Source organism: Eretmochelys imbricata, chromosome 4 (assembly GCF_965152235.1).
Source record: "Eretmochelys imbricata isolate rEreImb1 chromosome 4, rEreImb1.hap1, whole genome shotgun sequence".
Taxonomy (NCBI): Eukaryota; Metazoa; Chordata; order Testudines; family Cheloniidae; genus Eretmochelys; species Eretmochelys imbricata.
Genome location: NC_135575.1, coordinates 144623333 through 144647551, shown reverse-complemented (window position 1 = coordinate 144647551; position 24219 = coordinate 144623333). Strand labels below are relative to the sequence as shown.

General features: G+C 58.7%; 1 protein-coding gene across 1 annotated transcript; it reads right to left on the bottom strand.

The window, feature by feature from the left end:
- Positions 1-208: 208 nt before the first annotated feature.
- VPS16 (VPS16 core subunit of CORVET and HOPS complexes) lies at positions 209-22253 on the bottom strand. Its single transcript, XM_077816098.1, has 24 exons — positions 22106-22253; positions 19602-19690; positions 17611-17708; positions 16268-16396; positions 14930-15074; positions 14738-14853; positions 14328-14450; positions 13890-13945; positions 13499-13588; positions 12124-12218; positions 11208-11284; positions 9164-9295; positions 8948-9075; positions 8516-8551; positions 7009-7117; positions 6784-6918; positions 6383-6491; positions 5744-5841; positions 5405-5512; positions 4102-4179; positions 3596-3765; positions 2643-2739; positions 2049-2152; positions 209-1020 (listed from the first exon to the last, which is right to left on the bottom strand). Exons 1-24 carry the CDS (start codon positions 22156-22158, stop codon positions 876-878), a joined length of 2520 nt encoding a protein of 839 aa, XP_077672224.1. The 5' UTR covers positions 22159-22253; the 3' UTR covers positions 209-875.
- Positions 22254-24219: the final 1966 nt, after the last annotated feature.

Below are 24219 nucleotides of genomic sequence, written 5' to 3'. Positions count from 1 at the left end.
ACCCTGCCCCCTTGGAAAGCTGGCAGCTGAGAGACACGGGGGCCTAGGAAATCCCAGCGCCGGCCCCTGGGGCGGCAGCAATCAGACACAGCGTGGGCGGGGGTCTCAGCCATTTATTTACCCTAGTGAAGGTTACAGCGAGACAGGCAATCCCCCCCCCCCCCCCGATCCAGACACCAGCGCCCCCACTAAGCTTCAGACTTTACTGCCCCCCGCAGCCCCACCGCAACCCCTCCCTGGCTCACCCGATCTCTCCCACCCCCAGGACAACTGCGGCTATGCCGGAGGGGCGGCTGCTCCTTCCCGAGGCCCCACTGCAACCTGACCAGGGGCTCCTTCCCCAGCTTCTGTGCTCAGAGGAGCTGCTGCAGGGAGGAGGGGGATGCTGGCAGAGCCAGAGGCAGAACTGCTGGGCGGTGGGGTGGGGTGGGGTGGGGTGGGGTGGGGAAGGGAAGAGGAGAGGGGCTGGCTCGGGGAGGAAGATGGTACATGCACCTGCACAGGGCAGGGATAAAGCTTCCCTGAGGGGGCTGAGCAGGAGAGGTCGTCACTCAGCGGAGCAGGGATGCAGCAAGGGGGCCAGCTGCACCGTAACACGGCACATGCCTTCTGCTGCCGCCTCCAGCCAAGCACCCTGAACTCCAGAGGGCCAGAGTCCACCCCACCCCAGGTACAGGGATCGCTGCTACCTACGATTCCCCAGTACAGGGCCCCAGGTCATGCTGGGGGGTGCCTGGGCTGGATCCGCATGTGTGAGATGCTCCATGCCTCTTGTCCTTATAACATCAGCACCAAGACTGTGTCCCCTACCCACCCCGGGAATATACAGAAGGCCAGCTCCCAGCAGGCTACGAGGCTCCAGCCACAGGGAGGGGTTATTTTTTCAGGATCTGAGCTTTGGCACGGTTGATCTTCTCCCCCACGGAAGAGTCGGTGGCCGCCGTGCACTTGGACAGGACGAGGTTCATCTCGTTCTCATTCTTGTGCTCGATGGCAGCATCGGCAGCTTGGTCCAACTCTCTGCCAGTAAATGATGGGAGAGTCAGTGTCATGCAGGGGCAGTCAGAGAGGCCGGTTCTGTCTTTCCCTGGTTCCCTCTGCTGTGGGACCACCCCATCCCATCCACCGACACCACCCTGCCTTAGCTGGTGATCTCACAGCTGGTTCAGGGATGCTTGGCAGCCCCCCCCTTAGGGCACATGCTGCCACAGGGATGTGCACACCCCCACCCCCGAGGAGATACCCACAGCAACATGTATACACCCTCCAACAGGGACACAGACAGCCACATGCAGCCCAACCAGGAGTCTGAGCACTCAGGGAGAGGAGGCTCATTCCTTGCAGGCAGGCGCACGCCGCAGCTGCCTGTGTGCAGACAGCATCAGGATGGTTCCTTGTAATGCACAGGACAGCGTGGGGGGGAAGATGAGCAGATGTGCACCGCTGCCCATTAGTACGCAGAAGCAGAATGATTCAGCCACAGAGTTAATAGCTCCTTGAGTCTCCGTTAGCTCCGGGGCTAGGGCCCTGCAATAATCATGGCAGCCCAGGATCTGATACACACTGACCACACACACAAGTGCAAGAGAGGTCAGCCCCGCCTCCTCCTCAAGGGGTGGGTTTTTTTGCCTGCTCATAAAACCCTGGCACCCTGGCTTAACTGCCCACCTGCTCCCCATCTCACTGTGACTCCTCCCACCCTGGGGTGCGACCCCCACCCTCTCTCTGAACCACAGGACGAGGTGTTAGTCACAGCACAGAGCCAGACGCCAGTGCATCGAAAGGAGCTCCTTCCCTGCAGAGACCAATGCCCCCTTCCCTAAGCAGAGTCATGGCATTTGACAGAACAGGAAGGGACAGGGGCCAAACAGGAAACACCCATGCATCCCAGGTGATATGTGCAACCTACCCTACACTCAGAACCCAGCCAACCCCTCCCACCCCCACGCTCAGACACACCACCCATGCAGGCTCTCCTGGGGAGCTGGAGCACTCAGTGCTCTGCCTTAGCCAGGGGCTGCTCCCTGTTAACTCTCCAGCAGACGTACCCCACCAGGATGTGGGCCTTGACCCTCTGCTCTGGGGTCACACGAGCAGCGTACTTCTTGGCCTCATGGCGGTTGTGATGTTTCATGCAGATTTCGACAAAGGGCTGGTATGGAGAACAAGGGAGAGCGGAATCAGTGAAGGCGGCAGGCTCGGCTCATGGGGCCGCACTTCTGGCTTGCTGCCCCCAACCTTGTTTCTCTCAAACCTCACCTCACCCCACCTGCTGCATCTACTTCTGCCACTGGCTTTGGGGGTGTTCTTTAGGGCCCCAGTGCCTGTGCCCCATGCTCCCAGCCCCTGGACTGGTGGAATTCTACTGGGAGCTGGAGGACAGGTGAGCTTCCAGGGTCGACCCGAGCCCCCCCTCAGGGATCTGCCAGTGCTGCATCTGAGCTGGCCAGCAGGGGCTGCATCCCTAGGCCTGCGTTCCCTGCCCGCCTGAGCTCAGCACTCAGCTCCCCCTTCCCGGCTGGGGGAGACCAAAGGCCTGGCTCTCTGTCTGTGGGACCCATTCTAAAGGCAGACAGCTGGGAGTGAACCAGGGCAGGACACTCCCAACCAGGGGGTCCCTTACGGTGAAGAGAATCTCTTACCAGGTACCCAATGGGCGACTTCTTACTCTTGGAAAACTTCTCCATCTCCTCCCAGTCCTCCCGCTCGGCCAGGGCGCCGATCTTCAGCCACCAGAACCTGGGGAGCAGACACCTCGTGGCTCTTACTGGGGCAATCAGATCAACTAGTTTAACCCCCCCACCCACCCCCCTCCGAGGACTGCTGGGTCCAATTCCCAAGGGGTTGGCAGTACATCGATCACCAGCCCGGCCCCATATACCCCCAGAGCAAAACCCCATCCTGCCTTGCCAGCAACGCTGCCGTTCAGGAGTGAGGGGAGAAAGGCCCCAACAACAGAGGGTGACAATGGGACAGGCAGCCCATCATCCCATCTACGCAGCTCCACGCCCTACACAAATGGATGCCTCTCCTGCTGACCAATAGGGTTTCATTGTTCCCCTGTACCCGCCCCCTCTGTCTGTAGCCGCCTGTCATCTTCCTCTTCGGTTGTAAGTGCCAGTGGACTGTCTTTTTGTGCTGTGTTTGTGCAGCGCCTAGCACAATGGGGTCCTGGCCTATGACTAGGCCCCTGGGCACTGTGGCAGTACAGATAAATGATGATAGATCCAGTTGCCCAACAAACCCTCCCCCCCCACCACCTGGTATTTACCCCCCAGGGCTGGCCAGGGCATCAAGGGCTGCAGGGGCCAGAGGACAGAGACGTGCTGCTCCCCAAGCCGGGTGAGAGAGCAGCAGTGGAAGCTCATCACAGGTACGTGGTCTCCCACGGCTGCTGTCCGCACCGCACGGATGGGGATAACCACAGGCCATCAGTCTCCAGGGCCGACAGCCCAGCACCCTGCCCCAGCCCCGATTCCTGCCCCAGCCTCTGACCAGGGGCTTCCCGGATGAGCCGCGTGTACTTGGACCGGCTCATCTGGTGCCAAAAGGCCTCCTGGGAGCAGCGCCCGCCCGCCCACGCCCCCCCACTGACCTCTTGTCGGGGATTCGGAACTCGCGGTACAGCTGCTCCGCCCGCTTGTGGTTGCCGTCCAAGATGAGGCCGTAGACGGTGTCATGCAGGGAGTAATCTACGTAGGGCTTGTCCAGGTCGTCCTGCAGGCGGCGCTGCATCCGCAGCAGTTTGATCTGATCCTCTGTGGCCTGGGAAGCAGACACCAGGGCTGGGCTCCTCAGAGGGGCTGGGCCTCTCCCCTGGGGTGTCCCTCTCCAGGAGCAAGACTACCCCGCCCCTGGCATTTACCACCCCAGGGCATCCCCAGAGACATGAAGGGCTCCCAAGGGGATTTACACAGCCCAGCACCAAGGGGAGTTCCTCTCCCTGCCCTATTCCAGGGCCCCCTCAGCAGAGCACGCTGCCTCCTCAGCCCCTGCTTCCCGGGGCCCCACCTGGCAGTGCCAAGCACTGCTCCCAGCCGAGCCCCAAGCCCCTAACTACGGCCGGAGGGCCCTCTGCAGCACGCCCCCATCCATGCTCACCTTCGCAGCAAACTCGTTCTTGGCCTTGTAGTACTCGTCCACTGCATTCTGCAGCGCTGCTACACGCCCCTCGATCCTCTGGAAGGGACACAGCAACCGCCAGGCTAGTCACAGCCTCCCTGCCATTCCCAGTGGGGACGGCCACGTGAGCCAGCCCGCATTTCTGGGCGGAGGTGCCTGTGGGTCAGGACTTGTGACAAACGGACGAGAGAAGGTCCCAACTCTGCAGTACTCGCCCACCTCCCATGAGACAGGAACGGGGCTGGCAGCTGGCTCCCCAGGCATGGTTCCACCTAGCAATGGGGTGGGAGCTGTAGCCTGGGCTCTGGGACCTTCCTTCTATTCATTCAACGGTCAAAAAGCTCCTTATTGTCCAGTATCCCCGGGGCAGCTAATTCTCCTTCCAGGCCCCCCAGCGGAGCCAGACAAGTTTGGGAACTCCTGGGAGCCCAGACAAGGGAAACTCGCCCCCAGTGGCCCCAGCCTCCAGTCTCCTAGCTGGTGGCGTTTGCCAGAACAGACCTGGGGTGTGGGCAGGCGGTTACACCCACTCCTCGTGCATCATTTGAGACTTCACTGTGCTCAAAGCATCAGGCACAGATCGCTGCAGAGGCACCGACCAGCCTGACAGAACCCCAGTCCTGAGGGATTCGCCCACCCAGCCCAGTTCCCTCCCCAAGTCCCCCCGTCTTTGTGCAGCCTGCACCATGGGAAGAGGGGGGCCAGGCTGCTCCCATGCACCCCTCCTCAGCAAACTAGGGCCTTCCCAGGGATCGGGAGAGGAGGGACATGCTCCCTGCGCAGGGAGCCCATAGGCTGAGCGCTCGGGCTCTGTGCCAGGCAGGGCACACCCTTGCCCAGTAGGCAATTCAGCTGTGCCTGCCCCGAACGGCTGCGGCCTGTCCAGGCTCAGGGGAAGAAGATCACACATCAGGAGCCACTCAACTCTCATCCCGGCACCCCAAGGCTGGGGTTAAGGAGAAAGCACTTTCCAATCTTCCCGCTGATCCTTTTGTTTCCTCACATGAGCAGCCTTCTCCCCCCTCCCCCTAGACCCACACCACAGGGAGGCCAGCACCCCCTTAGTGTCGGGTCCCAGGTCCCCCCTGCACCGCAGGGAGGCCAGCGCCACAGAGGCACGTCCCATCTCAGCACATCTTTATCCCTCTGCACCAGTTCGTTCACCCCTCCTCGGAGGCTGGCAAGCCTGTCTCAGATGGGTGAATCCTCCAGCAACCACCAGCAGAGTCTGGCAGCCCCCTCCTCCACTCCGCAAGGCCCCACCAGCTCCGGGAAGTCCCACCTTCTCACTAGAATAGCTGGAGTGGACGTGGAAGTTCCCAAGCTCCTGGTGATCGTCGTCCTGGTTGTACAGGTCCTTGAGTGTCTCCAGCTCCTGGTGCTTGCAGAACTGGGACATGATACACAAGGTTACAGCCAACACCCCCTCACCCCATGAGAGTCAATGGGCTTGTTAGAGAGACACGGTCATGGGAGGCCCTGCTCACTCAGCCCCCCCGCCCCAGCACAGCACAGGTCCTCTCTCACACCACCAGTGGAGGGCGACAGCAGGCAGCACAGCCCTGTAAGTGCCCTGGCAGCTTAACATGCCCACGAGCCCCACCCGCTTATGGCCTCTCACCTGGCGGTAGAGACTCAGAGCCACTGGCTGCTTCTGCAGCGTCATGAAGAAAGTGCCACGATTCAGTTCATTCTTCAGGTGCAACACGACGGTGTAAACTGGGGCAGAGACAGCGCGTTACAGGGGCAACGGGTGCAGAGAGACACCTCTGCCCCCACGGTCAGGGCAGCTGAGCAACACACAGCAATGAAGGGAGGTCCAGCCAGCCAGCCCTCAGCGGGGCCCAGAATGTGGGGTGCAAAAGCTGAGGGGGGGAGAGGGGAAGGGTTTGCTGAGCTCAGAGAGGTGGGGTGAGCAGGAGGGGAGAAGCTTCCCCACTGCCCGGGGGCTGGGAGGCATCATCTCTTGTAGCTCATAAAGCTCAGCCTAGCCCTGAGCTGGTCTGGGTGGGGGGAGTGCCAGCAGGGGTTCCTCAGGGCAGGTCATGGGGGGCACTGGCCCATTCAGTCCTTGGCCACTTGGTTTGGGGTGCAAATGGGCCCAAGACCCAATCTCATTCCCCAGAGGCCGCTGCAGCCAGCCCAGAATGGCTCAAATGCCAGAGACCTGGGCCTGTTGGGAGCCAGGGCCTGGAGCGGAAAGGCTCCAGCGTGTCCTGGCCGCCGGAGCCCCAGGGAGCCCGTCCTCGCACAGCTGTACCTAGGTCTGTGTCTCCGCTCTCGATGGCTTTGTTCAGGGCCAGCTGGCTCTTTTTCATCTTCAGCAGCAGCGGGACCTGCTCCCCGGACCTGGGTTCGTACTCCAGCAACTGCCCCCAAGAGAGAAGCCCCTTCAGTGCACAGGCCTCTGGGGTCAGCACGAAGCCAGACCCCAGGCCCCACGTGCTGGTAGGGGTGCTGGGCCAGCAGGCTCCATTTCTTCAGCAGGGCCGCTCCCTGGGCAAGCGGGCACTGCCGGGAGAGGTACCGCGTGCTGCTCTAGCACCGCGAGCAGAGTTAAACAGGGGCACACTGGGCCAGGTGGTATCACCAGCCACCCTGCCAAATGCCACGTGCTTGGGAGGCCTGGCAGCCCCCCCCCGCCCCACCCCACCCACCCACCTTAATGGCCAGCTCCGTCCGGCCACAGTCGTATGCCCGGGCAGCGATCTCCGAGTACGAAATGCCAGGGGTGTCGCCCAGCTTCTGATTGACGGCGTGTGCAACCTCCTCATCAGACTTGTCCTTCTGCTGCACCTGGAGGGGCGGGAGGGGAGGTCTGGGCCCAGCTCTTGGCACCCAGAGGGAGCACTCCAAGAACTGCCCCCCACTGGCTTCCCCACCTACCTTGTAGCAGGCCCAGTGGGCCAGAATCCTGCTGACGCCCTGGAACTCCGACAGGCGCAGGTACTCGCAGATTTTGATGGCGAGGGGGTACAGCCTCCGCAGAACTAACCTGAGACACGGGCAAAGGGAACGTCAAATGCCCCCAGACGAGAGCACCAGCAGCTCGGCAAGCACAGCCGTGAATCCAGCCAGCTCCCCAGAGCCCTCGGAGCTCCCCAGAAAGGCCCTTCCCTGCCACGCCCCACCCGCCTCTGCTGGGCACCGCCCTAAGCATTGGCCAGGGCAGCACATAAAGGGCCATGATGGGGTGACACTAGTTCCCACAGGGGACAGGGAGAAATATTTAGGGCAATGCCCCCATAAGAGGACCCAGCTGTAACCCTCGAGGTGAAAGAGCCCCCAGCAGCTGGCCTGGCGAGGCAGGTAAGAGAGCGATCGCTGCCGGGGAGAAGGGAAGCAAGCCCAGGGGAGTGAACGGGACGGGGATAAATGCAGTGAGGGAGCCCAGGGAAGTGGGGGTCAAATGCCAACAGTAACCTGGGGGAGCTTGCAGATTTTAATTTCATTTATTTTTAAGCAGCTGTCAGCAATGCGCAGGGCCGCACAGACCCCTTCCCCTGCTGGAGAGCAGGTGGGGTCATCCAGCCGGCCCTGCAGAGAGCAGCCAGGGACATCTCCCGTCCATTCAGCCCGTGGCGCCCAGCAGGGAGTCAGTGAGACACAGGCTTCCACCTGCATGTGCCCAGCCCAGAGTCATGCCGGCAGGGTGCTCAGCCATCTCCACTCAGTGACTGTTCGATGGCCTCTGTGGAACAAGGCCGGTTCTTCCCAGTGGCAAGTGACCATAGCAGGATGCCATGACACCTGGGTCCCTTGTTCCCAGTTCCAGCAGGCACAGGGCCGGAATGAGCCAGGGCGACTGAAGCTAGTTACAGCCCTCGGAGGGGGCTGCCTGCCGCACACCCCACTGGCAGAGGCTGGTGCGTGTTGTGGAGGTTTGTCGAGAGATACCTGGCTGCTGGACGCTGCAGACAGCAACGCTCCCCGCACTTCTACAAGATTGTGCAGAGAGGAGGGAGACTAACGGGACACAAGCTGCCAAGCAGAGATGACAGCATGGGCAGCCAACACAGAGCCCAGGACATCAGTGCCTAGGGAGGGGGGGACGGTCCCTTAAAGGGAGCTCTGCGAAGGCAGGTCACAGCCGCACAGTGACAGTCATGGGGCGGATGGGCCAGGCAGCAGCAGCCCTGGCCCAGCAGAGTTCGTGCAGGGTCTAACAGCAGAGCAAAGCTGGATACGGCTGTGCCCCAAATGCCACCGGCACCTGGATGGACGGACAGATGGGGACAGGGAGGGGGCTGAGTAACCAGGCAGGGCCAGTCTGAGCCGAACGTCAGAGCAGGGGCTTCTGATGCAGTCACACAAGTGACTGTGGCCCTGGCCCTGGCCAGAGGGAACCTTTGGGATGCAGTGGTCCCATGTGCAGCCAGGAGGGGGCAGTTACCTGTCCAGCAGGACTTCAATGGTGAGCTGTTTGTATCTACAGCACCTGTTAAGGAGCAGCAGGGTGAGAGAACGGCGGGGGCTGAGCTGTGTGGGCGAGCTCTGGCTCCCACCACGCGGAACCACCCCCTGGCCTGAGCCGTCACGGCACCTCTCCCCTCGGCTTGCATGTTCTTCTCACAGTGCAAAGGCCAGAAGGGGTCCCCAGATCCCCTAGTCTGACCTCCTGCACAGCACAGGCCGTGGAACGAACCCCAGGAGTCCCGATTCCCAGGACCAAACTCATCTGTGGCATAACTGCTGATTTCCGTGGAGTTATACTGGGGTGGGGCCTTTCGGCCCTTGTCCCTGCACTAGTTACAGACACCACTCCCGCCCCCAGCAGATCCAGCCAGATCCACGGCCGCGCCACCCCTCAGCCAGTGGAGGATACTGGGCGAAGGTCAGGGGGATGCCGATCTGATAGTCCCGGATGGCATTCAGCACACGCAGGTCCCGGCACGTCCGCACAAAGCTCTCCGGGGAGAACTTGTCGAGGAAGCACTTTCCGAACGAGGCGGCCTGTGGACAGAGACATGCCAGTGCTCAGGGAACGGGCAGTGAGATGCCCCCAACCCACGTCCTCCCACCTCCTGCCTCCCCCACTTACTCGGAGCAGAGACTTCTGGGTTTCCGGCTCATGCTCGTAGCCAGCCGCCTCGATGCACTGCCGTGCTGCCTCTGAGAGCAGATTCTGGTCCTTGATCTCCCGCAGGTACTCGTCCGCCTTCTGGCTCTCTTTCTGGGTGGGGACGAGAGAACCCTTCGCGTCAGGCCAGGGACATCCTGAGCTGAAGGAGCCGTCTCTGCAACAGCAACCTTCGCCTGGCTGGGAGAGGAGCCACGACCAGCATGGGCTTGCAGAGGGGCCAGCGCGGCTGGAGCCCTACCAGTCTCCTGTCCCTTGCACCGCCTCTGCCTCCAGAGCCGGTTGTTTGCAGAACGACCACTGAAGAGGGGACACGTGCTCCGCCCAGGGCTCAAAGCGCCCTGTTGCTAAGGCGTGAATGCAGGGGCCTCCTGTTCCCTCCGGCCCCAGCAACACGCAGCAAACCCAGGCCATGCTCCAGGGGGTCAGGCACTGGGTGCAGGGCAGAGGCAGCACTGGTTCTCTGGGATCTCTCAGGGATGAGGCGGCAGGCACAGGGATTCCCCGCTGGGGACGCTGCCTGGTTGGGAAGAGCTGGGCATGGGTACCTGAGCCTGGGCAGAACTCAAGAGCCATGGTGCTTTCAACCCACCCGGCATGGTGGGGTCAGGCTGGGAATCCACCTCCCCGTGCAGCTGAACAAGTCATTTTCAGAGTTCAGTTTAAAAATAAAAGGGGGCTGGGGTGGGGGCTGGGTTTTCAGCACCCCCAAGAGCCACGTTTAACCGAGTAGAGTCTGTTCCAGCTGGTCTCCAGCCTCTCTCGATCTGGGGCCTCACACTGTGGGACCTGCACCGAGCAGCAGGGTCTGGCCAACACCAGGCCATCTCAGTGCCACCTACTACAGAGCCAGGGCTGGGCCCCTCTGCCCCACACTGGTTAAGCAGTGGTTCAAGCACATCACCGGGCATCGCTGGGGGGTGGAGAGCGAGATTTGTGCCAACAGACTGGTCTAAAATCCCATCCTCAGGGGACAAAGCTGGCTCCCTCAGGCTCTGAATTCCACAGAAGCCTTCCACCGAGAACACCCACCCCCACCCTGAACGTGAACTGCCTCAGTGTCTGCATGGATTGGAGCCGAGACTGCGGAGCAAGCCTGGCCCCAGCTGATTAACACCAGCACCTTGGAGCAAGACAGGAGCGAGGCTGGAGCAAGGAGCACGAGACATGCTGCTCTGTCTCTGCGCAGCCCCTTCACGGATATCAGCTGTAGGCCCTTTGGCTTACTGGCTAAGAAAAGGCCTATTATTAAGTGAGCCAAACCCGCAGCGAGCTTCCCGCATCGTTTGCGATAAGAGGTGTAACCTTTCCTGAGAGTGGAAAGTTTAGATGCTCAGTATATATCCTGTTTATCACAACCATCAATGCACTGACCCCATTAGCATGGGACATCCAGATAGTGCAACATGCCTGGAAATTTGCAACATGTGACAGACAAAGGGAACATGTGCAACTGCCCTGTGTGCACGAAAGGCAGCTATGGCTTGTCACCAGCCTATCGGTAAAAGAACGCAGTGCTGAGTTACTGGGCGAACCAGGCAGGCCTGGGATCTCACAGCCATCCGCGCAAGTTTGGTTCCGTAAGGACTGGGTATTGTATTTCCATTCTTAGTATGCGCTATTCTTAAGTAACAAAGGCAACTTTATTAATAAAGGCAATCAAGCTTGACTGCTCCTGTCTTGCTATTTTATTGTTGCCGGCTAAGACCAAACCACTAATGATCTATAGAGATTTATCGGTATCTGAGAGATCCCTAAGAGAAGGGACCACCCTGTCTGGAGCCAGACTCCTCTCTGGCTTGGCCATAGGTCCCTGCAAGTTACTGGGCTACGGAGGGGCTGGGATAGCTCTGGATGCAGTTTCTGTGGGACCCACTGGCTGCTGTGACCCTCCCTGGCCCCTCTGTTGGGTCACTGGCTGTTGCTTTGCTCCTGCCGATTTCAAAGGGGAAGGCAGAGACGGGGCTGGGAGATGGCAGGATGCCATCACAGAAGCGTCCCTTACCTCATACTCTCTCTGTGCTTCCAGCAGGAGAGCCCCAGGTGCCATGGAAGCGATTTTAAAGATCTCCTCACTGGCCTCTGAAACAAGGATGAAACATCCTCATACACTGCCCCAGACTGGGGTGAGCCACCTGCCACTGGGTGAGCCACCCCCACATGCACCTTCCACAGGCCTTCCCACACACACAGCAGATCTAAGGAGGAACGTGGGTATCAACAGCCCCATTTCACAGATGGGGAAACTGAGGCATGGACCAGGGAAGTGACTTGCCCAAGGACACCCAGCAAGTCCAGGGCTGGGTGGAGGAGGGGCACCAGGCCTGGAATAGTGAGGGGGAGGGGTTGGGATTCAGGGGCACCAGACCTGGAATAGCAGGGGGGAGAGGCTGGGACTCAGGGCATGGGTGGGGAAGGGCAGGGGCACCAGGCCTGGAATAGCGGGAGGGAGGGGCTGGGACTCAGGGCATGGGCAGGGGCACCAGGCCTGGAATAGCGGGAATGGGCGGGCGGGGCTAGGGGCACCAGACCTGGAACAGCATGGGGGAGAGGTTGGGACTCAGGGGCATGGGCGGGGTGGGGAAGGGCAGGGGCACCAGGCCTGGGATAGCGAGGGTGGGTGGGCTGGGACTCAGGGGCGTGGGCAGGGCTGCGTAGAAGCCCAGGACCGGAGTAGCCAGGAACAGGGGTTGCTGCACGTACTGTGCGGGGGGAGAAAGGCGTTTTTGGACATTCTACCCCAGGTTATCAGCTCCCTCGCCTCCAGAGCCCGCACTGGCTGCCGGCTAAGGACAAGGAGGGCATGCAATCCAGCATCCAGCAGAGCCCGTGTCGTTCAGGCTGCCTCCCTCCCTGGATCTGAATCGGGTTTGGAAATTCGGAGATCAACAGAAAACGAATCCCCACCCTCGCAGGCTCACCGGGGATTTCGTGCAGGAACTCGTGTGTGGTACGAGAGAAGATCCGCACCCCATCCAGCTCCGGCACCAGGTAGGAATCCTCGTCCAGAACAAACCTACGCTCTCCACTAAGGATCCACAGCTCCGCAGCATGCCTCCAGGAGCCCGCTGAGCCGGCCCTGCCCCCACAGCCCTGTCACAAGGCTGGGGCGGCATCCCTGCTCGGGAGAGGGGCAAAGGGAGGCCCAGGGCAGAGACCGAGTCCCTGTGGAGTGGTAATCGCTAGTGCGAACACGCTGGGACAGGAGATCAAGCGATCTCCACCTATTAGGGAGCAGACTTTCATGGGGGCCCCCCCAATTACCCCCATTGGCTACGGCAGGGTTCTTATACCTTCCTCTAGGGCAGCGGGGGGAGGGGGGCATCAGGCCCTGGGGCTGAGCCCGTCTGGCAGCTCCTACTTTCCGACAAGCCCTGATCAGTGGCAGAGGCAGGCACAAACCAAGGTCTCCTGGCTCACAATCCCACGCTCTGACCACCCGGCTGCTTCTCCCCAGGGGTCCCGTGACTCACGTCTCTGACTCGGAACAAGCACCGCAGTTCAGGGGTGACTACGAGCCTGACCCAAGGCCGATCAAAGGGCCAGACTCACTCCCAAGGCCGTATTATGCTGAATGAGGAGAGGGAGAGAGAGTCAGGCTAGAACCATGGGCAGCCATAGCAGAGATTCAGCCTTGGAGGAGTGTGAGCCGCTGCCCTGGGACTAGCTGCACGGCGGAAGGGAGGAACCCACAATGCCAGCCAGAGAGAGGGCGGCAGGCCAGACAGGAGTTAGCAGCGAGGGCCAGTGACAGAGGGGCCAATGGGATTTGGCGCATCTGTGCAAAGACATCACATAGGGGAGCAGCAGCCCATCCCTAGCGGGGAAGTTCTGTCCTTGGCAGAGACGGCGAGGCCTGGAGCGTTCAGAAAGGGGAGGGAGTAGTGGGGAGTGGAGTGGCTGATGCCCGAGCAAAGATGGCGAGTAAGGCGCCTTTGCCGTCACACCCAGCTGGGCTGAACAGGGACCAAGAGGATGTGATGCCACCTAGGAGCTCTGAGGAGTTCAACCCTGCACCGGGGGTGGGGGCTGTGCTGGGCGGGGCAAGAGGGTAGATTCAGGGGTAGGAGGAATGTAAGTAACGTGATGATCAGGACAAGGATCCTGACGGCCGGCACTGCGGCAGAGGGAAATGGCAAAGCATCAAAAACGTAACAGAGGCAACCATCCCACAGCAGCCCCTGGGGAAATAGGCTGAGGCCCCAAAGTGCTTCTCAATCATCAGATCCCAGCCCCCCAAACACCTCCTGCCTCGACACCCCAGGATCTGCCCTGCCGCCCCGCTCCAAAGGATACTGAATGCACTCCTTGGAGTTCCCAGCCACCAGGAGCCGGCGATCCCACGCCACCACCACTGCCCGCTGCTTGCTCCGTGGGCGCGTGCACCTGTCGCAACGAGAGGTCTGTTCCCTTAGGACGCACTGGAGCGCGGCTGTGCCCAGCGCCACAGCCCTTCTCAGCCAAACTCCCCGCCTGCTGCAGCCCGCTCCTGCCGCTCCGCAGACGTTCCAAACCCGCCCCGCCAGCCAGCCAGCCTCCGCACAGTCACTCTCAGCCCATGGCAGCATCAGCACAGTCCTGGAGCCACACAGCCGCTGGCGAGGTAACTGCTCTGGGCCAGCACCCCAGAGGAGGAAGGGGGCACAGAAGATGCCCCATTCCAGAAGGAAACAAGAGCCCCACTTACCAAACCATCTGTCGGGGCGGAGCTCGGAAATCGCAGCTGAACTCACCCAGCTTCTCCTGCAGGGAAGAGAGCCGGTTTACAGGGAGGCGTGGCTGGGGGATAAGAGGGGAGCAGGCTCTGCTCCACACGGCACAAGGCCAGCTCAGACGGGGACATCAGGGTCTTCCACACTGAGCTGGTCACTAGCACCGCAGTGCGGTCTGTGCCCCCACGGAGACCAGGGTAAGGCTCTCCTCCATCTGCCCTGGCCAAGAGCCCAAAGCCTGCTGGGCCCAAGTCCGAAGCTGGGCAGTCCCCAGCCAGCACTGCACGACTGAGGCTGTCTCAGACCCAGCCGCTTGCACCACAGGCTCTGGGGGATCAGGAGAGCAGACTGCAGCCGCAGTCTCCCCCAGCCGGCAGGTGACGGACAGGCAGGACCCGAGGGGCAGCACTCACCTTCAGGGAGGACGTCCCCATCCAGATAGAGCCCGTGTCGGTGAACAGGGCCAGGTAGCAGTAGTTGAAGGACACTGCCATCTGCACGTAAGCGCCAGCGTGGGGGCTGATTCCAGGCGGAGTCTACAAAGCAGGGAGAACAAGACAGAGGTGATGAAGGCACAGACGGACAGAGCGGCAGCTCAGCGGGGCGCAGGCTGGGGGGACTGGCCCCGAACACATCGCTAGTGCTTGTGAAAGGGCAGAGCCCCGGAGAGCGTGAGCAGCGCAGGGCCACCCCTAGGGACCCAAGGGGGGGCAAGCTCGGGGCTGGAGCTGCACCAGCTGTGCGGGGAGGTAGAGACCTTCCATCTCCAGGGCTCTGGATCGGGCCCCTCCCACCAGTGATTGCTTCCCCCTCGCTCACTCACCACCACGGAGCAGGACGTGTTGTCCAGGAGGTACAGGTCCTGGCCAACGGCTAACAAGATGATGGTCACTCTGTCCTGGGACAGCACGGCCCAGCAGGAGGGGAGCTTCTGCAGACCTGCCGGAGGGCAGAAACAGGTGGTCAGGCCCCTTGCCGAGCCCCAAAGGAAAGGGCAGGGGTGGGGGCAGCGTACCTGGTACCTCCGGCATCCTGCGCAGCTTGAGGTTGTCGATGTTGGTGGTGAGGGAGAAGCGGTGTGCTCCGGTGAGGATGGCCACGCCTGTGCCGTACTCCGTGTGGAAAACCTTCGCCTCCCGCACGTGGTTCTGCAGGACCTCCTGAGCCATGAGACAGAGACAGAGGCATGGCCCAGGGACCACCACAGAGGCAGGAGAGCTCAGCGCCAGGGAGAACATGGGATCGCCAGCAGCGGACCAGAGAATGAGACCCTGAACTACTGACATGGCCAGATCAGGGACTGGGGCAGCCCCTTCTCACTCTACCGCATGGCTCCAAGTCACAGCCACGGCCAGCACTGCCGCTAGCTAGGTCTCACTCCGACCAGCCTGTTAGGGGTGGGTGAGCCGGTGGTACAAGGCCTCAGGCCTCTTTGCCGCGGTTGTCAGCTAAACCCCCGGTACTGCAGGTCCCGGTGCAAGAGGCAGGGAGAGCCCAGCACACAGGTGAGATCCCAGCACCAGCAGAAACCCTGGTGTCCTGGCACTGGCAGAGATGCCATTTGCACAATCGCATTTCCAGCTCGTACCATGAGCCCAGCTCCACCCTGTCTCCTCAGGAGAGGCTCAGCGGGAGCTCTGCCCAAGGGACACCCGCCGTCCCAGCCAACCTGAAATCACACACATCTTGCTCTTCTGTTCAAAGGGATGTTCTGAGATGAGCGGGGCCCTAACCTGCTGACAGCTCCTCCAGGGTCCCTCAGGCCAGTTAGCAAGTGACAGCCAGCCCAGCTTCCTGCCTGCCCCCTCCCAGGGCCCAGGCAGTGACTCATGTGTGGATCCAGGTGAAGGGTGGATTTGGGAGCTTCCCCGTCCCCAGCGCAGGGTCAAAGGCGTATAATGTGCCAGTTTGTTGGCAAGTGGAACACAGTACCCTCCCCTCTGCCCCCACCAACACCTTTCGGGAGCTAAAGCACTGTACACACAGCAACTGCGTCGGCCTCACACCAGCCCGTGGGAGGCAGGCCAGGCCCGGCCCATCACGCCTCATCTCCAAACAGGAGAATGAAGTCCCAATTTGTTCCAGGTCATACAGCAATTAATGGCAGATAAAGAAACAGAACCCAGGAGTCCTGGCTCATAGCTCCATAATCTAACCACAAGATTACAATCTCTTCCACAGATGGGAATAGAACCCAGGAGTCCTGGGCTCCCCGAACCCCGCCTCCCAGCCCCAACTCCCTACTAGGTCAGGAACAGAACCTAGGAGTCCTGATTCTCACTTTCTTGATCCAAATACCAGTCCAGCCTCCCTCTGCTAACAAAGCCACCCAGCCCGCGCCATCCGTACTCACGTTGCCCATGCTGAAGTGTCGCTTGAATTCACAGAAGAGGTTGTAGATGAGGACAGTGCCATCCTCCTGGATGCAGAGCAGGTCCTCGCTGGCAGTCCAACCCAGCTGCACCACTTGGCCACTCTTCCACTGCGGGGAAGGACAGAACCACGCCCCACACATCCGTCACGCTGCCAGGAGGGGGTCACTTTCATACAGTGACAGGAAACCCCTTTAACTACGTTGTGGAATTCACACCAGGCCAGTACAGCAGAGCTGGAGCCACAAGCCACCTCTGTGGGCCTCCAGCCACTGCTGCTCCAACCCCAGCCATCATACCCTCCTCCTTGGCACTTGGCTGTCCCTGGCCTTTCATGACTCCACCCTGCCCTTGTTCTCCTCCTCTCCCTCTAGCTGATCCCCATCTCCAGGGGGTCCCACAAGCCCCCTCCTTTTCTCCCCATATTTCCCCCATGCAGCTTCAAGTGCCGTCCTTCTGCTGCCGACTTGCTGATCTGTCCCTCCCTTCCCAGCCTCTTAGTCGGTCTCCTCCAGGACGTCAACGTCCCACGGCCATCACCTCCCCACTTCACCGCTTCCATCACTGCTGGTACCACTACCCCCTCGCAGCTCACACCCAGACCCTGGACACTATTTTTGGCTCCCCCAGGCTGCAGTATTCATTTCTTGTTACAGAAGCCATTCGAGGACCGAGCTGAAATTGGGGCCCCACTGTGCACACAGTCAGAGACAGCCCCTGCCCCGGAGCATTAAAATCAACACAGACCAGACAGATGGGGAAGCGAGGCACAGAGATGCTAAATGACTAGCCCAAGGCCTCACAGGAAGGCAGTGGAAGAGACAAGATCTCATAAGTCGTAGTCCACCCCAGCTGCAAGCTCCTGGGGGCAGGGTCCGAGCCTGCCTGTAGGTCTGTTCAGTATGGAGTACATTGTGGGCTTCAGTGGAAATAAATAATAGCTGAAATTTGGATAATCCACCCTCCTGCTTCAGGACGTCTCCTGACTGCTGCCAGGGCTGGCAGGCTGTGTCTAGCCCCTCCTCCCATGGGCCACTGTAAGACTGGCATCTGAAGCACCAGGCCTTGCCCACTGCTGGAGGCAGGACACCACAACACACGTCATTGCTTCCGTTCAGCCTAGGAAGCCCTGTGCTCCAGACTTCCCGCCCCAGACGCAGGCCAATCAGTCCCAGCTCTTGAAGACACCTCGGAGGGACACACAGGAAGGAAATAAAAGTGAACATGGTGGAGCTAAAAGGATATCGCTTGCATCCAGGTGCTACCAGTAGGACAGGCCCACAGGGAGTTGGCACTAGCTGGCCACACCGAGCGAGGCGCTCACCAGAACACTGGCCAGGGGAACGCCCGAGGCTGAGTAGATCTCCAGAAGCGGGCGGGAGCCGGGTGACTTCTCTTTCCTGAGGTTATTCTTCAGCAAAGCTGCAAGAGAATCTGCTGTGAAACAACAACAGGGAACCCAAACCCAAACCCCGCTGCTCTCAGGAGACTGTGAAAAGGCCCCGTGCTCCCCAGGACTGCAGCGGGACAAGGCTCAGCCTCTTCCCTTGCATCACGGGTGAGCAGCTCACCATTTCACACACCTAATTTACATAATCCTTCCTGGCCCCTCAGTTCCGCTCAGACAGTGTCTCTAGTCTGGTCAGTTTTCCTTCCTAGTTCTCCCCATTAGACCCTGTCCCCTGGAGTTTGGCTGCAGAGGAAGATGTAAGAAGTCTAGCTGAGCTGCACTCTGCACAAAGGCTGGCATAGAATAACCTCTTCCCTACCAAGACTCTAGCAGAGGGTCACTTTAAAGCAGGGGGAAGGGGGGGGGGAAGAATCAATTATTTTCTTTAAAAAAAAATTAAAAATCAATTTTTTTTTACTGAAATTAAATGCAGGTTATTTTTAAAAATTAAACCTATTTAATCTTACATTTGAAACTGACAACCTACACTAAGGTCTAAACTTACTACACTCTATAAAAATAAATTAAATACAACTTAATCTTGTTTTTTGTATGTTTGCTGCTGAGGTTTTCAAGAAAGTCAAAGCACGGAACTGGCATAGTCACTGGCTAAGCACTGGGAACCAGTGTTTGCTGAAGTGCTAAACCGGCTTTTGACAACAGGGGCAGAGAATGCTTTCTTCAATTCAGTTTATTCAACTAGTCCAGTTCAGTGACTAGTTCATTCAAAGTGAAGAAACCAAATGTGTGTTGAAAAACCAGGAAAGCTTGTTTTCCTCTTCCAATCTATGAAGATAACAAGGTATGAGAGGATGAAATCTACTAGTTCTAAAATCCCGAAGGAGTTGGTAACCAGAAACAATCAGTTCATTTCACTAAGATAATATTTACTTCCTTTGTTTAAGAAGAACATAACATAAGAATGGCCATACTGGGTGAGACCAAAGGTCCATCTAGCCCAGTATCCTGTCTTCCAACAGTTACCAGTGCAGGTGTCCCAGAGGGAATGAACAGAACAGATAATCATCAAGTGATTCATCCCGTCACCCATTCCCAGCTTCTGGCAGACAGACGCTATGAACACCATCCCTATTATTGTTTAATAAATCTCATTTAAATGCAAAACATGCTTTGATGAACTTTGATACCTTAAATGGGCTGGATACATAAAAAAGTATTTTTTACATAATTAAATAAAAATTAAATGCTGGTTTTGTGCATTTTAATTGAATTTGAATTTCCATCCAAATCAAACTTGAGCCAAATCACAATAAAAAATTAACCCTCTAGTAAATAAGAAATGCTCCATTCACCATTTTCCAACATCACAAAAAATGTTAAAATTAAGAATATGAATAAATGTAATTGCTTATTTAAATGCATATAGATACAGTGTCGCCTCTTGGTTAGCAAAAAGAAGCATGAAGTTTAGGGTAAAAGCTAAACTTAGTTGGAAATCTACATGTTTAAATGGTTACCAACCAATGAGAATCAACCTTTATTTAGGAAAATAACTTGAAAGTACAAATGCAAAATAGGATTCAAATGGATGATTTAAAAGAAGGTTTCCTGATGGCTCATTTTAAACCATGATTACAATCAGTGATTTAAATCCCTCTGATTGAAATCCATGCAATCCTGCTTTAAAGCTCTAGTCCTGGAGCTATTTGCCCTGTGGAGAGGGACACACATGGTCAGGGAGGCAAACTGGCACCTCAGGATCTAAATGGACCTGCTGCAAGCTGGGCCCCCACCCTGGCCTGGAGCAGAGTTAGCAGCTTCTGGAAAATGAGAATATCCAAAAGTGTCACAACCCACACCACAACCCTCTCTCCATTAGGAGAGGTTGCTTGTCCTGGCCGTACCAATGGGGCCCCCATAAGGTGCAGCAGCCACCAGGCAATCCCGCAGATCCTCCTTCAGGTTCCACGCCATGCTGTACAATTCAAACTTCCTGCAGCAAAGCAAACAAATGAGAGGAGATGTTAGGGACCCGAGAGCGATCACTCACTCTTCCTTCCCCGTCAGCTCCAGAGCCATTCCTCTGGCAAGACACAACCCTGTTATAAACTCCATGCCAGCAGCCCCCGGCACTCGCAGGGTCCCCCCTGACCTCTAGGGCACAGGATGACAGGCCAGGAGGGTAACTAACAATGGAGACCGACAGGGGCTCCACAGAGCAGCACCCTGCCTTCAGCCCAGCTCAGCGGGTTCACGCAACACTCAGGATTCAAACCATTAACTGGAATATTTTCGGTATCTGTTATTTACCAGCTGCTCTGCCAGGGATTGTATTTCCCAATCTGAGCCAGGCCTCTCTGACCTCTTTCCTATCACCCCAGCAAAGAGCAAACAGCTTCCAGGGCTTGGGTGAGGAGACAGAGGGGATCTCAGGGAGGGGATCTACAAGGTGCCCCACTGGTCTGATGATGCAAGTCTGTTCAGTGGCTGGGAACTCTTCCCTTGCTCCTTCTAGGAGTAAACTGCAATTTCAGTGCCAGGAGACCTTCTCCCTCCTTTTCTATCTCAGCTGACAACTGTGGTTACTGCCATAATTAGAGTACCTTATTGATCAGCTGCAGACAAATAATCCAAGGAAAATCCAACACCTGATGTAAAAGGGTTAAGACCCAGTGTTATGATTAAATTCCAGTCTGGGTAACTTCATTCGGCCTCCCTAAATTCCCTCTGCAGTTTCAACAGGCTATGGCAGGAGTTCTCAAACTGGGGGTCGGGACCGCTCAGGGGGTCACGAGGTTATTACATGGGGGGTCATGAACTATCAACTTCCACCCCAAACCCTGCTTCGCCTCCAGCATTTGTAATGGTGTTAAACATATAAAAAAGTGTTTTTAATTTATAATGGCGGGGGGGGGCGGTCACACTCAGAGGTTTGCGATGTGAAAGGGTTCACCAGTAAAAAAAACGTTTGAGAGCCATTGGGTGATGGGGTTGTGTTCACTTCTGGCTCTGAGCTACTCCGGAGCGTTACTCAGGGCTGTTAATCAGCTGCCACGTTCCCTCTCAGAGGTGGCTGCATTTCACTGGTGGTGAAATAAGTCCTGTGTACATATGGTTATAAAACCCTCTGACTGCAACAGGGTAGGGTTACCGGCTTTGTTTAAAATCTATGGATTTATTATAGTTCGCAGAGATTCCCAAGAGACCACCAGATAGATCATTACTCTGACCCCACAAGGGTCTCCCTGAAGCTAAAAGCGGGAAAAAAACCTTTGCAAAGCTAATACAATTCCCGAGGTATCCTGGCTGATTGCGGGGTGGGGGGTGTACAGGGACATGCCGCTCCTTTATGCGGCACGTATTAACGCTGCACCAGTACGAAGGCTGGACACATTTCCTGACCCTGCTGCCACGGAAGGTGGGAAAACCTGGAACCCAGTGGTGGGTATCACTGTAGATGGAGAGAGCGGTACACAAACACACGCAGAACCACTGCCGCGCAGCCTCGCTCCTAGGGGCGTAGGCATTGCCAGCCTGGACCTGTGGGCCAACCACTTCAGTATCTCCACCGGTGACTGGTGCCGCTGGCTACTGGTTGCAGAAAAGGGCCAGCACCAGCAAAAGCACCTTCAGGGCTCCCAGCTCAGCAATGCAGGGTGTTTGGGGGAAATTACAGACCATGCGGGGAAGGGGGAAGTGCAGGGTAGGGTGTGGCTGGGAAGGTCTCACAAAGGGGAATTTGGGGTGGAGGGGATAAAAATCCATACAGCACTGGTCCTGTCCCCCTGCCTGGGAGCAGAGGGGGTTGGCGGGCTTGTGTTAAAGGGATGGAGAGTTTTAGGAGAGGAAGCTGGGCTGGGCGAGGGTGTGGGGCAGCTTTTGGGGTTTGAGAGGGAAGAGGCACATTGTAGGGAAGGAAGCTGGGCAAGGGGGCACTTCAGAGGACAGCTGGGGTGGGCAAGGGCATGGCTCAAGCGGTGTTTGCAGAGAGGCATGGGGCACCCAGAAGGGGAGGGAGCAGGAGAAGGAAGGTGGGGGAGCTAGGGGGCCCCCTAAGATAGAGAGGGGCTCTGGGGGTGGAAGCAGAAGCCTGGGGCAATGGGGGGGCCTCTGGGGACAGGAAGGGGAGACCGGGGAGGGGGAGCAGGCAGTGAGAAAAGCCGGGGGCGGTGGGAGGCCGGTCCGAGGGCAGGCCTGGGGTGATGGGGGGCGGGCAGCGGGGGGCAGGAAGGAAGGGGCCTGAGGCAATAGGGGAATCGGGGGCAGTGGGGGGCGGGCGATGGGGCCCGGAGGAGGGGGTCTGGGGCAGTGGGGGAGACGGGGACGGGCGGGGGGGCTCGGAGGAGGAGGGGGCGAGGGGGTCCCGGAGAAGGGGGGCCCAGAGGGGGTATCGGGGGGGGGCACTGACCGGTAAAACGCCTCCTCCCCCAGCGGGTCCCAGTTCGCCGTGTAACAGGCCATGGCCCCGGCCGGGCCCGACGGTCCCGATCCCCGCGCGGCTGGGCCCGGCTGCTCCGCGCTTCCGCCCTCAGCGCCCCGCGCCTGAAGCCGCCGCCGCCATCTTGGCTGAGGGCAGCGCGCACAGCCCCGCCCCCGCCGACAACCCGGCCCCCCCAAGAAGGGGAAGGCGCTGGGGGGCGGGGCCCCAACCCAGCAGCGAGAGCAGGGGGAGGGGCCAGAGGGGCGGGGCTAGGGGCAGGGGAGGGAGGGGATTGGGATTGGGGCTGGGGCAGGGGCCAGGGGAGAGGATTGGGGTCGGGCCAGGGGAGGGAGAGGATTGGGGTCAGGCCAGGGGCCAGGGGCCAGGGGAGGGAGGAGATTGGGGTCAGGCCAGGGGCCAGGAGAGGGGATTGGGATCGGGGCAGGGGAGGGAGGGGATTGGGATCGGGGCAGGGGCCAGGGGAGAGGATTGGGGTGGGGCCAGGGGTCGGGGCAGGGGTGGGAGGGGATTGGGGGCAGGGGCCAGGGGATGGGATTGGGGTTCAGCCAGGGGAGGGAGGGGATTGGGGTCGGGGCAGGGGCCAGGGGAGGGAGAGGATTGGGGTCGGGGCAGGGGCGGGAGAGGATTGGGGTCGGGGCAGGGGCCAGGGGAGGGAGGGGATTGGGGTCGGGGCAGGGGAGAGGATTGGGGTCGGGGCAGGGGCCAGGGGAGAGGATTGGGGTCGGGGTCCTGGTAGGGGCTGGGCTGCGTGCAGTGAGGAGGCAGCAGAGTTTGCCAAGCCTGGCACCTATGGGTGCTGTCCGGGCTGGCAGCGTGGCCAGCAGGAGGAAGGGTGGCAGGGCGGTGCTGCCCCCAGGGAGGCAGGTTTGGGGTCCTATGGGTGCTTCTGCTATTTGATTAGAGCTGAGGTTGGTCGTCGGACGTCATGGAGCTCCCCCAGGCCGCAGCTGAGCCCCCACCGGAAACAGGGTGCTGCTAGCGAGTGCAGCGGGGTCCAATAAAGTTGGAAGAAAAGTTCAAAATATAACGTAGGGCGATAGAGAAAACGGCCACAGATCATTCAACAACACGAAACTGCTCACAGTGCCCAGAGGGCTCGGCTGGCCCTCAGCACGGCCGGGTGGGGTCTGCAAAGCCCTACACTGTCTACATGACCACTTAGATGGGGATAACTTATGGTGCTCAGAGGTGTGAGAAAACCACCCTCCTGAGCAAGGTAAGTGAGGGGCACAAGTGGCAGTGTGGACAGCTGCTCCCCCCAACAAAGCCACCGCCGCTCACTGGGGGTGGGGTAATTATGTCGATGGGGGAGCTCTCCCCCGCCGGCATAGAGCGGCCAGACGAGAGAATTTACAGCAGCGCTGGTGCGTCGGCCCCTGGGAGCTCACGCGGGAGACATGGCCTTGGTGGTAGACCAGCGCAAATAAGCAGCCATGCCAGAGGTGTGCAGGGTCAAAAGTCTTACTGACATCAGGTCTACTGCTTCCCCCTGCATTAGGCCAGTACCCTGTCAAAGAAGGAAATTAGGTTAGTTTGGCACAGTTTATTCTTGACAAATGCACGTTGGCTGCTACTTATTATCCTTCAGCTGCTTATAAATTGGTTGGTTAATAATTTGTTCCAGTATCTTTCCAGGTATCAAAGTTGGGCTGCCTGGTCTGTAATTCCCTGGGTCCTCTTTGTTCCCCGTGGTAGACCGGTTCTTTTCCGCCACCCAGAATGCCTGCGTTCACAGACAGACTCTTGAGCTGAAGAAGGATGTTATTTGCTGATTCAGTGAGTGATCAGTCTGCCAAAATGGGGCCCAGCATAGGGCTAAATGCAAGTGCACCCCCACATTCGGGTGCATGCCTTAAATACACTGTTACAGAGTTATTCATTATAGTGCATGAACACTTTTTTCTGCCTGGCACTAAGGCTAGTTTGCTGACCCAGTTGTTTACCTGTCAGATTGCTGGCTCAGCTTTTACCTGGCTGCTCTCTTTCCTTGCCATACAAGTAGGCATCCTTTCAGCTGTCCTAACACCTCAAACATACAGATTTAATAATTTTATTAAGATGATGTTGAAGTAAAAAGAAAA

What these genes read in the sequence shown, in the direction of transcription:
- VPS16 (XM_077816098.1), bottom strand. Translation starts at nt 22,158, where the DNA reads ATGGCCTGTTACACGGCGAACTGGGACCCGCTGGGGGAGGAGGCGTTT. An exon ending in AACTCCAAGGAGTGCATTCA is followed by an intron (nt 12,219 to 13,498) that starts GTATCCTTTGGA and finishes TGGAGAGCGTAG; the next exon opens with GTTTGTTCTGGACGAGGATT. An exon ending in ATTGAAGTCCTGCTGGACAG is followed by an intron (nt 7,118 to 8,515) that starts GTAACTGCCCCC and finishes CCCGTGTCTCAG; the next exon opens with GTTAGTTCTGCGGAGGCTGT.